Source organism: Marmota flaviventris, chromosome 9, assembly GCF_047511675.1.
Source record: "Marmota flaviventris isolate mMarFla1 chromosome 9, mMarFla1.hap1, whole genome shotgun sequence".
NCBI lineage: Eukaryota > Metazoa > Chordata > Mammalia > Rodentia > Sciuridae > Marmota > Marmota flaviventris.
Window position 1 is genome coordinate 60,333,688 of NC_092506.1, and position 19,350 is coordinate 60,353,037.

General features: G+C 42.1%; 1 protein-coding gene across 2 annotated transcripts in view; it reads right to left on the reverse strand.

The window, feature by feature from the left end:
* Nucleotides 1–17,663, reverse strand: part of Stim1 (stromal interaction molecule 1) — a 215,694-nt gene extending 198,031 nt beyond the window's left edge. Inside the window, exon 1 of one of the 2 annotated variants that reach the window (XM_034636606.2) lies at nt 16,910–17,663. In XM_034636606.2, the coding sequence (XP_034492497.1) occupies nt 16,910–17,048 (139 nt within the window). In that variant the 5' untranslated portion in view covers nt 17,049–17,663. The remainder of the gene's footprint in view (nt 1–16,909) is intronic. The other variant, XM_027942482.2, reaches the window with a different exon arrangement.
* Between the last annotated feature and the right edge of the window lie 1,687 nt (nt 17,664–19,350).

Here is a 19,350-nt window from a genome sequence, read left to right on the forward strand (position 1 = left end):
TGAAAAGAAGTATTGTGTCACTATTTAGTTCATTCTGTTTGACTAAACTATTTCATATTTCCCAGTATATAAAAACAAAATAAAAACCATCCTAATGTATAATTTACATTGTTCTCAATATTTTATCACCCTTCCCATTAAAAGTATTTGAACTATATATTTCATTATGTTCCAATTTGACATTTATTCCCAGAGGAACAAATGTTTCATATTAAGAAATAAAAAATAAGCATATATGTTGTATTGTGGAAAAATGCCTGAAAATACTTTTATAGTTATTTTCAAGTCATTGAGAAGGGTAACTCAACTTATAAAAATGCCTTTACATGTGCTTGCTTTCTCCAAGAAAGCCTTTGTATCCTGTGAAGTAGCACATACCAATAGGCAGAGGTGACCGAAAGTATAAGCCCCAAATGCTGGGTTAAAAATTCAATATGCTCTTTGGGAAAAAAAAAAAAAAGCAAGCAAGCAAGCAACAGATATATTCCAGCAACCCCAAATGAGGGCTTTGTCACACCAATACACTCCAGATAGTATTAAGCCTAGCTCTACTGGTTGCAAGGAGACTATAAGAAAGCAAGCCAGAAATCAAGAAAAAATAACATAAAGGAAGTAATGCCTACTCCTAGGAAACCAAAAGGTGCCCTGCTAGAAGACCCATTGCCTCCAGTTTAAAACAGTTCACTCTGGGCAAATCACGAAGACACAGATCTGGCTTTACTCAGGGAGCCAGCCAAGACTCTGCCTAAACCCTTTCATTTATCAGTCTGTCATGAGAGCTGAAGTTCCAACACTACGACTTCATTCAGTTCTTTAACAAATCCACCCTGAATACCAAACCTCACAGAAGTGGGAGTAGTCAGATGAGAAAAGCAAAAGAATTAGCCTTCTGGAGGTGGGAACTTAACTAGGCTTAGTAGGATAAAAAGATATAAAGTCGTTTGTGGTACCTTAGGGAAGTACTCAGAAGCTTGGGAAAGACAGATTTGAATTCTAAGTCAGTTGTTTATAAGCTGCAATGACCATCAAACAAGTTATTTTCCATCTCTGAATCTATTTCCTCATCTGTAAAATCAGTATTATAAAGAATACATCAAGGACTGGGGTTGTTGCTCACAGTGGCAAAGTGCTTGCCTAGCATGTGTGAGGCACTGGGTTGGATTCTTAGCACCACATATAAATAAATAAAATACAGATCCATCAGCAACTTAAAAAAAAAAAAAAGAAAGAATACATACATCTAAAGACAGCTGTGTAGCTGGGCAGCAATGGTGCATGACTGATCCCAGCTACTCAGAAGCTTGAAGCAGGATTGCAAGTTTGAGACCAGCCTGAGCAATTTAGTAAGACCCCGTCTCAAATAAAAAATTAAGAAGGCTGAGGATGTAGCTCAGGGGTCGAATGTCCCCTGGGCTCTATTCCCAGCACACACAAAAAAAGATAGCTGTGTAAAACACTAGCCCTGCCCTGGCACATGATGGGACTTGTATCCTTTACTCATCCCTTTTTCTGGTTAGAACAAGAATACACACCAGGGAAGGATACCCAAGGGCAATAAAAATGACTTGCTAGCTAATAGAGCAAGGCCATTTGGGGCTAATGGAACAGGGAATCAACTGAAAAGGGCACTTGAAGAGTCTGGAGAATAGAAAATTCAGGCCACATCCAGGTCTCAGTCAACATTTCTCCCTACCATAAAATGTTTGACAACCCATTCTAAACAAATATATTTGTGCATTTAGTAGATGAGGAAATGGAAACCCACTCCTCAACTCCACAAAAAAGATAGCCCTGTACCAACTTCTGGCACTAGGCTGGAGCAGGACCTAGTACAAGTATTCAGTCCAATTGCCAACACATTTTAATTAGTCCGACCTTAAAAGTCTATAACCATGGGAGATTAAAAGGAGCCCCCAGGGAAAGTCTCTGCCCTTCACAGAGTTTAGCCAATTAGATCTGTTCAAGTGCCCTAATTTTCATCACTGAATTCTTTGGGGAATCAGGCTCACCAAGTTGGGACTTCTGGCCGACAGTACAGGTACATGTTCTGCTCAGGAATAACAGCTAGCTATGGGCTACACAAAAAGGTATCAGGTATGCCCTGAATCACTGACAGCCTTATTGAACAGGAAAACTGGGCTAGCAGAACTTCCCTTTTGCCAGGATCCACCCCCAACTCAAAGTTGTACTGTCACCCAAGTTCCCAGTAACTACACTCTAATCTAATTCATACTAAAAAGCTAGCAAAGGCAAGTTTTGATTCTCAGTTCAGGGGTAACCTCAATACAATAGTACTTGAATTTTAAAAAAGAATTCTTAGAAATGGAAGTGACTTCAAGACTAAAATGAATAGAATATAATCGTAAACTAGATAGCATATGTGAAAAATAGGTCACAAAGAGATTTTAAAAATTATTCAAGTTAATAAGAAAACATTTTACTCCAAAGTCAATGAACTTTATATTTTCCCAAGGGCTCAAGCCTTCTCTCTCACAAATGAGCCAGTTGTGGGCTGGGGATGTGGCTCAAGCAGTAGCGCGCTCGCCTGGCATGCGTGCGGCCCGGGTTCAATCCTCAGCACCACATGCAAACAGATATGTTGTGTCCGCTGAAAACTAAAAAATAAATATTAAAAAAAAAATTCTCTCTCTCTCTCTCTCTCTCTCTTTAAAAAAAAAAAGAGTTTAAAAGCAAGGTTATGGGGCTGGGGATATAACTCAGTTGGTAGAGTGCTTGCCTCACATGCACAAGGTCCTGGCTTCAATCCCCAGCACCACAAAAAAAAAAAAAAATAGCAAGGTTATAAAAGAGAAAAATCTAGAAGCTCTAGGGTAATAAAAAGACAGAATGAACAGAAGAACTGCAAAAAAATCATCTGATAATTCAGAGAAAAATTAATAATAATGAATTATATTTTTATAAGACTAAAGTGCTTATCAAATCATTTCATAAGATCTGTACATATCAGCTTTGTAAGATAGGTTCTGCAATCCCCACAACATTTAGCATGGGGAAATTGAGGCTCAGGAAGGTAAAGTGTATCAGAACCCAAACTAAATTGTGCTTAACTAACTCCTAGTCTAGTGATCTTTTTTATTAAATGAGATAATCTATAAAGAAAGCTGTGAAGACAAGAAAACCAGGTTAGGAAGGGGCAGGGAAGTTCCAAGGGAAATAAAGGGAAAGAAAATGCTTTAGGAAGCTACAAAACAGTATGTAGCTATTTTATTAACTGGAAAATCTTTTTGTATTTCTCCTTCACTCACTTAGAGGATATGTTAACTAAACATCAGACAAAACAGCCATTTCAGGCCTGTTCCCATGACAGACAGGTGACCCAATCATAGCCCTGGTCCCTGACAATACACTTATTTGAGCAGCCTATTCCTTCTCTCAAGACAACTCAGGAATATGTATACTAAATCAAAGAGATAACCACAGGAAGACTCAAAGCACACAGCAGTTCTACCCTGGTTCCTTTGTCCCAAGTCAGGGCTTACTCTAATGTACAAGGAGGTCCCCCCTATACCCCACCCAAGCATAGCCTAAATTCAGCTATCAATCTGCCCTTACACCTTGAACTCACATAAAGGCTGGTCAAAGACCCAGGGGAAAAGGGATACTAATCATCTTCTCTCAAGCCAAAAGTAGTTCGTAGGGTAAAGTTACTCAATGTTTGGCCAGCAAATCCATATCCCTCTAGAAAATTGGAGATGTTTAACTACGGAAAACCTGGGCATGTTACTAAGTCAGAAATTTCCAACTGCAGTTAAATGGGTAGCTTAAGACAGCCTACAAGTTGAAAGAAAACCTTGCATGAAAAACTGAGTTTAAATCCACTCTTATTTGACCAAATATTCATTACATATATTGGTTCCAACCCAAGCCATATTCTTGAAATAATACCCACATGCTGGCACAGTACTAAAAAGAGTTTTACAAAGTACCTGTATTTTCACTGCCTCTATGAGGCTGAGTTTAACGTTCCCTTTTTTGCAAATGTGGAAACAGGTTTAAAAAGGAAAAGCAACCTGTTGAGATCTCACAAACAGAAAATGGCAAAGCCTGGAGTTGAACTCAGGTTTGTCTATTTTTAGGACTTTCTCTGAAGTTCCTGGAGAAGGCTCAGCTTTGTTAGGAAATTTAATAGCTGAAAACAGAAGAAAGACCTGAATTCTCAGACTTATATTCCACCATGGAGTTACTGTATGGCCCTATAAAATAGAGCAACTGAAACGAGGATAGAAAGAACTTAGCACTGACCCTCCTTCTGATATCCATATATTTTCTGTTAATGGCACCACCAGTCTCTTCATTACCACACTTAAAACATTAGTACACCTTTGACTCTTTTCTTTCCTTACCTCACTACATGTAAAGTTCTATTGATTCTACCTCCACAGTGCAGACTCTGATCTCCGCTACTTATGAACAAAGGCAAAGTCACCCATCTAGGCTCCCTGTTTCCAATCTCACTCCTATTTATATGTTAAACATATTCCGTGAGATTAATTTTCCTAAAGCAAAACTCAGGTCATGTCACTCTCCTACTCAAAACCTGCCTACAGAATAAACTCTTTATCCTGATATTTTGAGGCCCTCCATGATCTTTCTTCAATTAACCTTTCCATCCTTAATACAGTACTCTTCTGCACTTATAGACAACAGTCTCCAGCCAATCTGGACTAACATCTCCCAAAGATTCTCCTGTTTTTCCCACTCTATACCTTTACTCATGACATTTCCTCTGAATAAAATGCTTCCCTCAACCTTCCTTATATTTCTTATATTTCTGCCTAAAGTACTCACTAAGTTGCTTCTTCCTCCACAAAACTTCTCTGATCTCTCTAGGCAAAGGTGATCTCTTCTTCCTACAGGACTAACAGTATCAATCTTAGGGTACTGAGCCCAGACAGAATGCCTTGAACAATAAGCTATAAAATAGGAGACTACTGTGAGGATTAAATAATATCAGGTATGTGAAAGTACCTAGCCCAATGCTGATACAGAATAGATGCTCTATTTAAAAAGCATTCTCATTATGATATAAAGTATAGATATACATCTTAACTCTCATACTGAGCCCTTCTACTAGGCTGGGATTGTCATAAAACATGTAACAGACATGTAAGATGCTGACTGAAGAGGTAAAGAACACTACACAGATACAGTCCCTATCTCAAGGTTTATATCCAAAACAGCTCAATCTGAGTTCTATTTTTAGAAGGTAAAAACTGAATATACACCACTCTGTACCTAGACATTTTACCAATATGATACTACCCATTCAGAATACTGAAATATAGACTTTCTTTCCCTCTCTCCAACCCTCCAACTCCAAATCCTAGTTTCTTCCAGGCCCCTTAGGTGATACAATAAACTAATGCCATCAACAGTTATATACTTTCTAACCAAAATGCATATCTGTACCTAAAATCATATAGCCATTTCTCTCCCTCCCCATAAGTTATTAAACCAAAAAGAAATTGGCTGGAGAGTGTTGTCTAATTTTTTTTTAATTTTTTTAGTTGTAGATGGACACAATACCTTTATTTTATTTGTTTATTTTTATGCGGTGCCAGGGATCGAACCCAGTGCCTCACACATGCTAGGCAAGCGCTCCACCACTGAGCCACAACCCTGGCCCAATGTTGTCTAATTTTTGATCTTAGGATCAGATAAAGCTCAATTCAAATCCTGGCTCAAACATCTTGGAAGAATTACCTTAACTTCTCAAGAGTCACAGTTTACTGAAGAACAATATCCACATGTAAAAGTTGTTGTGCAGTTTTAAAGCACCTACCCAGGAGCTCAATAAATAGTAGCTACCATCATTATTCTTATCATTGAAGTTATTTGAGTTGTCTAAATTACATATTTATCTCTTCAGAGATATGATGAAGTACAAGTTTGAATGATCTTTGCCCTTGTCAATGAAAGTTTCTTGAAACTAGACATCCATAAATTTGATGACTAACATACACGCAAACACAAAGACACAATTTTCTAACCTGTGTATCTATGTTGTACCTGAAGGGCATTCTTTTCCCCTGGACACTATATTTTGGAAGCTGGCTGTGGGAACTTGGCAAACATCAACACATTTGTTTTAACATACACTTAGTGTTGAGAGTTCTGAGAGCTTCCTAAGAGGCCTGAGATAACCGAGAGAAGCCAAATAGAAGCAGAGCTACTGAATCCACTTTGAAAATTTGAGGCACATGATATTTGGAAGCCTGCCTACCTGCCTGCTGGTGAGATTTCTGGTCATTACCTAGGCCAGGGCTCAACCCAAGGCAGCCATGAGCTCTGTAAGTATAAATAACAGAGGAAAGGGACAGGTTTGCCCTAGATGGGCCATGCTGACAACACAGTTGACTCTCTTATTGTTTTTCCTCCTCCATCATGTCTCCCAAGAGGTACCTCCCTAATACTTTCAATGAAAACTGATGGGCTGTCTGTTCAGGCTTAAGTTCTCAGAGGTCCAAGGAGTTCTCAGCATGAGAGATAACATTTAAAAAGCCAACAATCATCACAGGACTATCCTACCTCCCTGGTACACAACAAGCCCAATAGCGGGAATCATAAAAAATGGTTCCCTCCTTCATCCCACAGCCAAGCTAAGAAAATCAGTTAAAGTTCATTCTGTTCATTTGGCTGCAAGTTTGACCTGAGGTAAACCCATATGAGCTGTGGAAACAAAGATAAGTAGCAGAACCCAAGGAAGTCTTACCCACAGATCTTATATTCTCTTTGACAGTAGCCCTACTCTGTTCCTACTGCAACCACTTGCTAAGGATAGCCATTCCTTTGGCAAACAAAAACTGCCAGATAGCTAAATGATTCTGCAATGCTATTGATAACTGTCATTGAGCACAGCTTCAGTAAATGATCACTAAGTAAAGATGAGTTAGTAGTTTAGGCAGGAAAATCATGCCCACAAGACTTCTCAGAAAACCTACCACAGTAGGGCATGGTGACATATGCCTGTAATCCCAGTGACTTATGAGGCTGAGGCAGGTGATGATCACAAGTTCAAGGCCAGTCTCAGCAACTTAGCAAGACCCTAAGCAACTTAGTGAGACCCTGTCTCAAAATAAAGAATAAAAAGAACTGGGGATGTAGCTCACTGGTAAAGCACCCCTGGGTTTAATCTCCAGAACCAAAAAACAAACAAACAAAAAACCCACCACATAAATCTACCCAATGCCAGGGCACATTTTAAGCTTTTTACAGGAACTGATGTAAATTTATTTGGCATTCTCCCTCCTTTCTATTCAACCTAAAATCCATTCAGTGTAATGCATTGATTTATTCAATAGATACCTACTGGACACAAGTTGTCTGATCAGCACTGTGACAGATGTTGAGGATAGATACTATTGTTGCCAAACCAGACATGGCTTTTATCCTCAAGAGAAAAGAAAATTTTGCAAAGAAAAAAGGCTTTAATATCTATACAACAACTCTTTTTTTGTTTTGTTTTGTTTGTTTGCTTGTTTTTTGGTACAAGGGATTAAACGGGGCTGGGGGGTGGGGGGGGTGGCACTTAACCTCCAAGCCACATCTCTATCCTTTTTTTTTTTGAGATAGGGTCTCATTAAGTTGCTGAAGCTGGCTTTGAACTTGCAGTCCTCCTGCTTCAGCCTCCTGAGTCACTGGGATGACAGGTGTGCACCACTGTACCCAGCACAATAACTCTCTTTTAACTTCCTTTTTCAAGTGAGGAAGCTATAATGGTTTTGTTTTTGGTTTTTTTTTTGTTGTTGTTGTTGTTTTGTTTTTTTGGTTTTAGTACAGGGATTGAACCCAGAGCTATTCAACCACTGAGCCACATCCCCAGCCCTTTTTATTTTTTATTTTGAGACAGGGTCTCACTAAGTTGCTGAGGATCTCGCCAAGTTGCTGAGGCTGGCCTTAAACTTGCAATCCTCCTGCCTCAGCCTCCCGAGCAGCTGGGATTACAGGCATGCACCACTGCACCTGGCATGAAACTACAGTTTAAATGATACTGTCAACAAGGAATCAAGCAGCACCCAGTGCTCTTGATACTACATCAAGCTGCCTCTCACTATTAAGAGACATAAGCAAGGTGTGAAGTACATGCAGAGTATTGCAGACAGTAAGTGCCAACAGAGTTTGATTGGAGATGAGAGGTATCTCATGACTAGCATAAGTGACAGGAAAGACTTCATAGAGAACATAGAGAACTGAAAGATTAATAAGAATAAAAAAGGATGGGGGAGAATATTCTAGGAGGAAAGTAAATGGCATAAAAAGGCAAAAGGAAAGCAGCGTAAGTAATGGTGTGCTCTGCAGACAAGGACAAAGGGAAAAAAAAAACTGGCTGTGCCAAGAATGCAGAGAGTGCAACAGAGATGAAGTGAGTGAAGTTGTCTAGGCTAGAACCAAATTGGGAAAGCAACCAACACCCATACAGAGATTTTAGAACCTGCACTTTCTCTATTCCAAGCTCTCCATCAGAAAACAAATTTATAGTGCCCTTGGCTCATTTCAGATTTTTTCCCTGCATGGCTTCTCACACAAAATAAATCTGCCCAACTCTGATAAACATGACAGGGCCACAGCTATCCCTACTCAAATCTCTCCTGCCTAGCAAGTTGTGCCAACACAGGCAAGGCTTTGTCAAATTCTTAGTGCCCAGAATGCTTCCCTTTGGCACTTTCCAGATGGCCACAAGTAACCTCACAAGGCTTTAGATACATTTACCTGCCTATGGAGTCCTCAAATCCATAATGCAATCAGCTAAGCCAAACAATGAGACATGTTGCATAAGGTTCTGACCTACCTCCTTCAGGAACCCACTTTGCACGTCCCAAAAGATCTCTTATTCCACTAAACTGATACTACTAGAGAGCAGTACATCATTCAGATGTTAGTCACCATATGTGTAATGGTTTGAATATAATGTGTCTCCCAAAGGCTCACATGTGAGACAATGCAAGAAGGTTTGGAGGAGAAATAATTGGGCTATAGTCTTAACCTAATCAGTGAAATAATCCCTGATGGGATTAACTGGTAACTGGGGGCAAGTGAGGTATGGCTGGAGGAAATGGTTCCTTAGGGACATGGCTTTGGGGTATAAATTTGTATCTAGCAAGCAAAGACCTCTCTCTCTCTCTCTCTGCTTTCTGATCACTACTGAGCTGCTACCCTTGGCCATACTCTTCACCATGATGTTCTGCCTCACCTGGAGTCCCAAAGAATGGAGCCAGCCTTCTATGGACTAAGACATCTGAAACCATGAGCCCTCAAATAAACCTTTCCTCCTTTATAATTGTGCTGCTCGGTCTTTTAGTAGCAGCAGCGAAAAAGCTGACTAAAACAATATGCAACAGATATTATTGGAATATAAATGGTCTCTAGCTAGGTGGTTCCCTGAAAACAGCACTTGACACTGACTTTGAATACTCCTATTTCTGTCCAGTCCAATTTCTGTAAACATAATACAATACTGTGAACTATTTTCTTGTTCTCCTCTTTACAGGTTGCAGACCCCTAACAATACTAGATGACTACATTAGGTTGGAGACTCCCAATGGATTTTAGGGACTTCTCATTTTAAATATGAGAAGAACAACTTGCCCAAGATTTTGCTAAGCCAAGGCTAGAATCTGGGTTCAAGCTCCAGGACAAAAAAAAAAAAAAACTCCGTAAGACTCTAGGAAATAAGATTCAGAGATGCAACTACCCTTAAAGACATGCTCCCTAAGTAAACACTCAGATTCTGACTGTTTCTCAGGCCCACAAAAGCAAAGACTGAGAAAACTACACTATCCCAACTGTACATCATTTTATAGTTTATAATGCCCTTTCATAAAAGTCTCATTTTATTCTCACCACAAACTTTTTCATTAAGGTAATTCCCTTTCTACAAATGAAAAAATTAAGGCTGAGAGAGATAAGGTAACTTACCCTCCACTAGGTCCACAGCTAGTAAGGAAAGAGACTCAAACTCCAAAGCTACTCTAAATCCAGATAGTTATGCCTCATTACTGTGGCCAACTCAGACCCTTCAGCAAACCAAAGCCAATCATCCTATTTTATGTCTAGGCTTCTATCCAGCTACACACACAGCATAGGTCTTTGTGGAATTAAACAGTTTTACAGCTACTCTTAAATGCTTTCTCCTAGAGAATAGCAATTATAAGAGTCTGGCCTCTTTAAAATATTTCACAAATTTCTTCCAAGTGAAGTGAACCTGTTGGTCCCAAACTGCTCTGGATTGGGTGTTTTTGCTTTGTTGTCATTGTTGTTGTTTGTTTTAACAAATACAGCAAGATTTCACTTATCAAGTGAATGAGAAATTCTAAGAATGAACTTTCTAAATATATCAAGCTTATTTCTTTCAATTTACCTAACACCTCCAAGGAAAATATTTTTCAGCTTTTAATCATATGCCTAGTAAACTACAGCAGAACTAGACAATAAATCCAGTTCAATTCTAAAAATGTTATAGTATGCAAACTATGCCACATGTCAAACTTTGTGCTAGAAGTCTGAAGTAAAAAGTTAAACATCTGCTGTCCTAACCCTTTAGAAGCTTATGGAATAATAAGACTGACTGACCTGACCCTCTCCTCTCTCTCTCCCTTCTCCCTTCTCCCTTCTCCCCTCTCCCCTCTCCCCCCTCCCCTTCTCTTCTCTCTTCTCTCTTCTTTCTCTCTTCTCTTCTCTTCTCTCTCTCTCTCTCTCTCTCTCTCTCTCTCTCTCTCTCTCTCTCTCTCCCCTTCTCTTCTGCGACTGGCCACTACTGTCCTGCTAATAAAATCTCGGACAGGTTAAAAAAAAAAAAGGCTGACCCACAAACAGATAACTTCAACAATATAGACTCTATCCCCCAGAGCAGCACAGCTTTCACCATACTATTCAAAAACCTTTGTCAACTCAGCTATGATCAGACTATAAAAGCTCTAAGTGCCTGATCAGCAAGGAAATTCCCCCTTTGGAACATGCCAACAATGTGTTTTGGTAAAAACATCATGGGCTTAGTACATAGATCCCAAGAGTTCTGATTCTGCCATGTTTTAACCCTGTAACCTAGAACACAAATTTCTCAGCAACAAGTCCTCCATCTTTAAAATGGACAAAAATGATGCTAAATAAAAGATTGAAAAAAGATAAAAATACCTGAACTTGGATGAAACTTAGTACAAAGTGTCCTAGGTGAGAAGAAACATCTATAAAGGTTGAGGAAAGGCCCAGATTATGTATGTACTAAAACATAAGATAGTTTGAAAGAGAGAAAATAGAATCCATTCAAACAGGCTATCATTCCAGTTTTTCAACAAATTTTAATAGAAGTTAGGCTGAGCACAATAAAAACAGATAAAGTATAACACCTCCTTCCTTCCTCCACAAAGATCTTACATTTGTGAGGGAGTGTGTGTGTGTGTGTGTGTGTGTGTATCATTGCTATTCTCTAGGAGAAAGCATTTAAGAGTAGCTGGAAAACTGTTTAATTCCACAAAGACCTATGCTGTGTGTGTAACTGGATATATACACACACATACATTATATATATGTATATATATATGTGTATATATGTGTGTGTGTGTGTGTGTGTATATATATATATATAAAATTAGAAATGTATACAAAGCATCCTAGAAGAGATACATAAACCTCTGTGTTGTTATTGTTTTATTTCTTAAACTGTTTTGGGAACATGGATATTCAATACATTATTCTTTATATTCTTTTTACTTTGTTATATATCTTAATATTTCATAATTTGGTTATCAGTGTAAAAAAAAAAATCTCTACTATGGGCCCTGTTTGGTATCTTTTCTCTCCCTAAAAGCCTGGCAGCTAGAGTAGTTGAGTTTTCTGGAGAATCATTTCCCACGGAGGAAAATGTACCACAGAATGCCCTCAAAGCCCTCAGCAATGTTTCTCAAAAGGCAGCCCTGGAGGAAACCAAAAGGGACTCTTGGGACTGGAACCCAAGTCCTGTGGAGACCTAGGCAACCACTCCCCTCAATAAGAACTCATCCCTTTCTTGCCAAACAAGTCTTATGACCTGTATCAAAACTGGGCTTTTTAAGGTGAAATAATCTGATTGCTACATTGTTGTTTTGGTTTTGGGCACTAGGGATTGAACCCTGTGCCTAAATCACTAAGCCACATCCCCAGACCTTTTTTTTTTTTCCCCTTACTTCATTTGCTGATTTTTTTTTTTTAATTTTTAGTTGTAGATGGACACAATACCTTATTTATTTTTATGTTGTGCCAGGGATCGAACCCAGTGTCTCATGCATGCTAGAAAAGTTCTCTACACTGAGCCATAACTCCAGCCCAGAACTTTTTATTCTGATATAGGATCTCCCTAAGTTGCTTAGGGCTCACTAAACTGCTAAGGCTGGCCTCAAACATGTGGGTCCCCGACTCACAAATCCTACTCTAGTATTCTACCATAACTTAGTTGAAACTTCTAAAACTATTATTTAATGCATCTCTGGGTTCCACGTTCTTCACATGGAAAAACAAGTGGGCTGAACTAACTGATTTTTCCATCTCTTGTGAATTAGGCAGCCACTTTTCATCTCCCCAAGATCTGAAAAAAATTATGGGGGAAACTGTAAAACCTCCCCCAGCTCTCCCAGGCAGGCTAGTCACTTGCTCCTCTGGGCTTCTAACAGCCACGTATGTGTATGCATATATATGTGTGTATAGATATATCTACATATAACATATATGTATACATAACACGTGTGTCTACACACACACACAAATACTTCCATTAAGCATTTATGATTAAGTTGTTTTTTTATTGTTGTCATTATTGTTGGTGGTGGTTTTTGTTGTTGTTTATTTTGGGTTTTCTTTTGTTTGGTTTTCTTCACTTTGCTTTGGTACTAGGGATTGAACCCAGGGACACTTTACCACTGAGCCACATACCCAGCCATTTTTATTTTATAATTTGAGACAGGATCTCACTAAGTTGCTTAGGGGCTCACTAAATTGCTGAGGCTGGCTTTGAATTTGCAATCCTCCTGCCTCTGCCTCCCAAATTACTGGGATTACAGACTTGTACCACCATGCCTGGATATCACAAAGCTTTGAGAGATGTAAAGCTTAGTGGCTGAGGTAGAGGTAAGGTGAAGAACTACCTGGATTCTAACTCTGGTTCTTTTTACTATCTGTATAACCTTGGGCAAGTTATTAACCTATGATTTAATTTCCTCACCTACAAAATAAGGATAATAATATCTATTCCACAGGATGATTGTAGGAATTAAGCAAAATAAAATGTTTATAATTGTGTCTGCCACATAAATATTATTATTATTATTATTATTATTATTATTGATGTTACTGTATTAACTTTCCTACTAGACACTGGGTTTCAGTTTTAACTAAATTTCTGTTCTCTTCTCATTCCCCTGAGCACCCTGTTTATGTTCTCTTCTGTGTCGCTTACCACAATAATATATTTATTTTTGTGTTTATTTTCCATCTCCCCAACAAGACTAACTTCCACAAAGTAGGGAAGATGACTGTATTGTTCATTCTTAAATCCCCATAGAAAACATACAAAGTAACTGGTCCGGACAGGCACTCAAATACCTGTTGAATAAACAGCACATGAGCTGGCACTGTTCAGTGTTTGCTGAATCAATTAACCTAGCTAAAGGTGATTGTCAAAGCTGAGGCCTGGAAGCAGATGATGTCCTGGCTGCCTCAGGATTAGTGTGTCCCTCTACCCAACCCCCCGTATTATCTTCAGCCAAGCCCCACCCACCTGCTCTTGGCCTCAGCCCAGTTCCGGGAGCCACCCTCAGCTAAAATTAGCATAGCTACCAAGATGGCCAGGCCATTTATAGCCTTGGAGGCAGCAGCAACTAGCTGGGTGGGCAGGCAGGGCTCTGGTCTGCCACACTATTAGGGATTGATTGAGAAGCCAGCCAGCACTCTTTATATTGTTTAAGATGCCTATCCTCCAAGGCCCTATTTTAGCTATATATAACCAAATCACAATTCTTGATTAGAGACCCTCAATACTTCCAACATTGGCAGCCCCAACTACAGACTACCTTGTACATACTCTACAGAAAACATTTTTGAGTTTCTGAAGCCTAAGCAAAGTTCCATTATCCATCAGGCCAACTTCAGAAATGCAGGCCCCGTAGCAACACAGCCAGGCACAGACCTTTACTGAGAAAGTAACTTAAAACAGCTGGGCATGAAGCTATTAAAAAGTCAGAAAGTGACAGAAAAGACCTCTACACTGCTCATTAAGAAAGCCTCCTATCAGAGCATCTGCCTTCACTGCAGGGTCAGGCATTTAATAATACTTAGTGTATGCATCGGAAAGACAAAGCATTTTTAACTAAATCCTTCTTAGAATCAAATCTTACACCTAACTAAGAGACAGGTACTTTTATCCAAAACTGAATTTTCTGAGTACCTGCAACACACTCTCCAAAGATCTAAGCTATGAAGTCACCAGGGCCTGCCTAATTGCCAAAGAACAAGAGTCTCTGGTCCCACCTAGCACTTCTGAGAAGATGGAAAAAGTCCAGCACTTAAACATCAGAAGACTGCCTACAACACCAAGCACAGGACCCAGTTTCTTCACCCATGCAAATAAGGATGTATTAATAATTCTACCCTTGATTCCAAAAGGGATACTATGAGACTTTATAGGAAAAATAACTGTGTAACTATAAAATACAAACTGAAGAGAACACAAATTTACTAGGAATGTTGAATCTGACTTAGAAAAGTGGTAGCTTTAAGAGCAAGTAAAACTCCTCCTGGGGCTGGGGTTGTGGCTCAGTGGTACAGCGCTTGCCTAGCATGCATGAGGCACTGGGTTAGATTCTCAGCACCACATACAAATAAATAAAATAAAGGTATGAATAAAATAAAGGTCCATCAACAACTTTAAATAAATAAATAAATGGATAGATAGATAGATAGATAGATAGATAAATACTCCTCCTGTGTTGTGAGGATACACAGGGGTTGGAAAGGTTCCTAGTTGCATAGAAAATTTCTCCCCAAACCCTTTTGCAGAACCCAATCTATGAACCACCTCTTCTCTGTCTGAGTCAGAGACAAAGTCCCAGAAAGACCTAATGGGACAACCTACTAGAAAAATGGGACATCCAGGTTCCCACAAACCAGTCATTCCAGCACCTAGGATGTCTCTCTGAGACATTCCTCCCTAGAATTCATTACTATTGTGGCAAGAGAAACCAATTTCTGGACTGAGAAAGAAAAGGACAAAATCAATAAGAAAAGACCAAAAATGAGGACTCAGTATAGGCCTCTTTAATATGTTATATGGAGGGCTATCTCCATAAGTTTAAGTCATGGAGTGATACTGAGGGATGCTGGAATGCCTCTTACCTTGGGGTAGGAGAGGAGATTCTTGAGAGCTAGCTAATGCCTAAAACTCAAAACATTCCTTTTAGGGGCTGGGGGGCTGGGAATGTAGATCAATGGTACAGTACTTGCCTGGCATGCATGAGGCCCTGGGTTTGATCCCTCACCCCACCAAAAAAAAATGAATCTAAAAAATAGAATCCTCTCAAAAATATTCATTTCATGGTTAGAGTTTCATATATTGAAGTGGGAAAAATGGGACATATTAATTATAAACAGGGATATCATTGGGAACAGCAGAGGTGTTCCTCAGATGTCTTTCATACCACAGTAAGAACCAAGCTTAGGGCTAGGCTTCAGGAGTCAAGGAAATTTCCTATAGAGAGACAGAATTAATTTGAAAGAAGAACCTACCCCCTATCTTTAAAAAGTAACAGCTAAGAGTGCCATGCTTGCATACAAGACAACACAGGCCTTATTGAGAAATCAGCCCTTGGGGAATCTGGAATCACAGAGCCCAGTCAAGTAACTTAAGGGTGGGGTGGGGGTGCCCAAGGAAAGGCCTACCACTAATGCCAGGTTCTGGATCCATCCAAGAAAGTCTCCGACCACTGTATTTCTTTTCCTACTTGCATCAGCAGGTACTGAGCCGCCATCCCTTCACTTGAGTTTGCTAGCCTCAAAAATTCAGTATAACAACCCCCTGAGGGGAACCCTGCCTTCAGGTCACAGATCAGAGCCACTAGGCAAGAGAAATGAGAAAAGGCAACGAATCTTCAAAGTTTTATGTAAAATAAGTGGATTTAAAAAGTGTTCCTTTCTATTGCAAGAGTATACCAGGACTCCTGCTATGTGAAAAGTTCAACAAGTGCACAGGAAAAATCAGGACAGATAAAAAATAACACGGAATATCTATACTCATCAGTCAGAAGAAACAAAGTAAGTTAACAAGTAATCCCACAAATAATATTATGCTAATGTCCAAAAAAAGGCCATTTTACTCCCTAGTGGTAAATAAGATCCCATCTAAGGATTTGCCTTGATATGTCAATTGGGCCCAGCTAAGAGACAGATTACTTAAAGGAAGGGAGGGACTAGGGTTCCCATGGTGGTTGGAACAGAGAAAGACAAACCTGAACACCAGGCTATCCAACAACAAGCTGGCCCAGCCTTGATTTTCCCTCTCAGCCTGAGTGGTCTCAACCCCCCTCTACTATCAAGTGCTGAAACTGGCTAAAAGCAGCTGAGTAGGTCATCCTTCCACACAAGTAGTCTTAAGATGGAGCCTGATCTGAAAGGTCAAAGTGCCCCAAAGTCTTTTTCTCCTTGCAACAAAAGACATCCTGAGGAGGGATGAGGAAAATTATTCAGGGAGATAGTAACATTAGCCATGACCCCTTAACAGAAAGAACTTCTTGGACAACTGAAACTAGACAATAATGTGTGGATCCTCCACCAACCTCACATGTACAAACCTACATTGACTTACCCACTTTGGGCTACTCAATTCTAAGTTAAAGCCCACAGCACAGTCCAGCCCGCAGCAAGGCCTTACCTGCTGCAGTGGACTCCTCAGAAGTGGCCCCTGAGCCGGTTCCTGTGGCCTTCTCGCTATGACTATGACTGAGGCTCTGGCCCTGATGCAGGAGAAGCCCCCAGAGGAGCCACAGGGCAAGACGAGCGCAAACATCCATGACTCTAGGTCTCAATCCACATGCGCCTTAAGTGGACACCTTGCAATCCCAGAAGCAAAGCCCGGAGTCCGGGAGTGCAGCCGACGGTCCCCAGGCAAGATGCCCTCTCAGGGCCGCAGCTGTCCAGCCACCTGCGGGCCTGCCTCCTCCGACAGTCAAAGGTCAAGTGCTCCAAGTTTGGGCGCGGGAGGAGGACCGGGCCTCTGGTCCAACAGTGGGTCCGCCGGAGCTGCAGCGGCCTGAGCTCGGGCGGTTTCCGGAGAGTTTGGGAAGGGTGGCTGCGGGGCTGCCGTCAGCTCCGCAGCCTGCTACACCCTTGAGAAAGGGGGCGGGCAGGATCTCCCGCGGGTACCGAGGTGGGGGAGGGAAAGAAGAGAACGGGGACACCTGACCTCGCCCCGCGAAGGAGCGGCGAGCAGAAGCTCGGGGAGGGCGTGCGACTCGCAGGCCCCAGCGGGTAGCGGCGTCTCCGGGATCCTAAACCTCCTAGGCCGAGGTCAGCGCCTCCGCCCAGTCCCGTGCCCAGGCAGGCGGCGGTGCCCGGGTCCAGCAGCCATACGCACACCAGCCAGGCCCGGGACAGCGGCTCCTCAGCCGGCGGGCGGCACGGGGCGGGCCCGGGACGGGCGGGGGCGTGCTCTCCCGCAGGCCCGCCCCGCGCCGCCCGGCCCCCAGCGAAGCCCGGGCCCGCCCCAGTGCCAGAGCTTATCCCGGAATAACCTGTTGGAAAAGGCTTCCCGGATCCCCCAGTCCCCGATGGGGTCTCCCGACCCCCCAGCCTATGCTGGTCTCCTCCAGGACCCCGGTCCCAAACCAAAGGTCAGGACCCTGCCTCCCTAGTTCCTCCGGATAGTCTCCCGCGCTAACCGCCCGCGCCCCTGACACGCAGTTGCTCAGGTAACCCAGGCCTGCGGCGGCGGCGGCGGTAGCTGCCCTGCCCTGATCTCCAGGCCGCGGTGCTGCTCCACTCGCCTCAGCTCTAGAGCCAGGCTGACAGAAATCCCGACACAACGACAGCACCCATGGAGCCGCCTGAGGCGACAAAAAGACCGTCTGGCTTTGGCGGGGGGGGGGGGGGGGGCGCGCTACCAGGCCCCCACTCTCAACCGGCCTTTCAGACTCCGCCCTCCCGCCTCTCCTCACAACCAATCAGCTTCCGCCTCTCTGCGACTTGGGAACCCGCGCGCTCCGTCGCCCGTGCGCAGCGGCCCCTGGTGAGCAAATCTAGGTAGTGTAGGCAGGACAAGCTCCTGGGAGGCCCTGCCCCTTTGCAGAGGGTTAGAGAGTGAAGGGAGGACCCGCCCTGAGGGAGGCCCATTAGGGCCAGTGAGCATTTACTTTCAGAGGAAATTATGACGAAAGCAAAATGAAATATCCAGACCCTGTATGTAAAATCCCCCTACACATATATTGAGTCTGAGCTAAAAGCGTTCTGAACACACCCTAACTAACCCTCCAAGTTAAGTTGGATGCCCTCGCTTAGCTCTCATAACCCGTTTTCCTACCTGCCTCTCAAACCCCCCACCCCTTGAGGTTTTTGCGGGTATGGCCTGTGGCTGGTTCCTCCCTGCATCTCGCTCTCCCAGCTCTCAAAGTCAGTTGAAAGAAGTGGCAGCGACTTGAGAACCAGTGCCCCAAAGAGAGCCTCATCTGGGCCTCCTTCAACAAAGCCTGCACTTCCTGTTCTTTTCTCAAGCACACTGTCAGCAGATCTTTACTGAAATCTCCTCTGTGCCCTACCCTGTCCTTGGCACCCAAGGCAGAGAAGGGTTTAAGCCCAGTCTCTTCTCTGACTGACAGTGCTAAACCATTCCTGTTTTGAGCAAGCTCTTTGAAGACCAGGACACGGATTTGCCCAACAGCTGCCTGGCTTAAGAGTTAGGCTGTTGATATAAAAATACATGTCTAACGTCATCTATTACTCTCTTAAGCTCCCATCACACTGAGTTGTTTTGTTGTTGTTTCTGTTTGTTTGTTTGTTTGTTTGTTTCAGTGCTGGGGATCAAATGGTCTTGAGCATGCTAGGCAAGCACTGTACCACTGAACTACATACCCCCAGCCCATGTCCTTCTTTAAGTTTCCCAAACAAAGCCACCTCACAGCATGCATATCTGCTGTAGCTTCTGCAGGGGAGGCTTTTCATATAACTAGGTGGCCTCCCATTCTTCCAGACACAGTTCTATGTCTGAAAGCTTAAAACTCCTACCCTAACCACCCCCTCAAAATCAGTTTGTGGTCAGAGTTGGACCATAGGTATGTGTGCTCTTACCCCCATAGTTAGGAGATTGAATTTTCAGAGGTC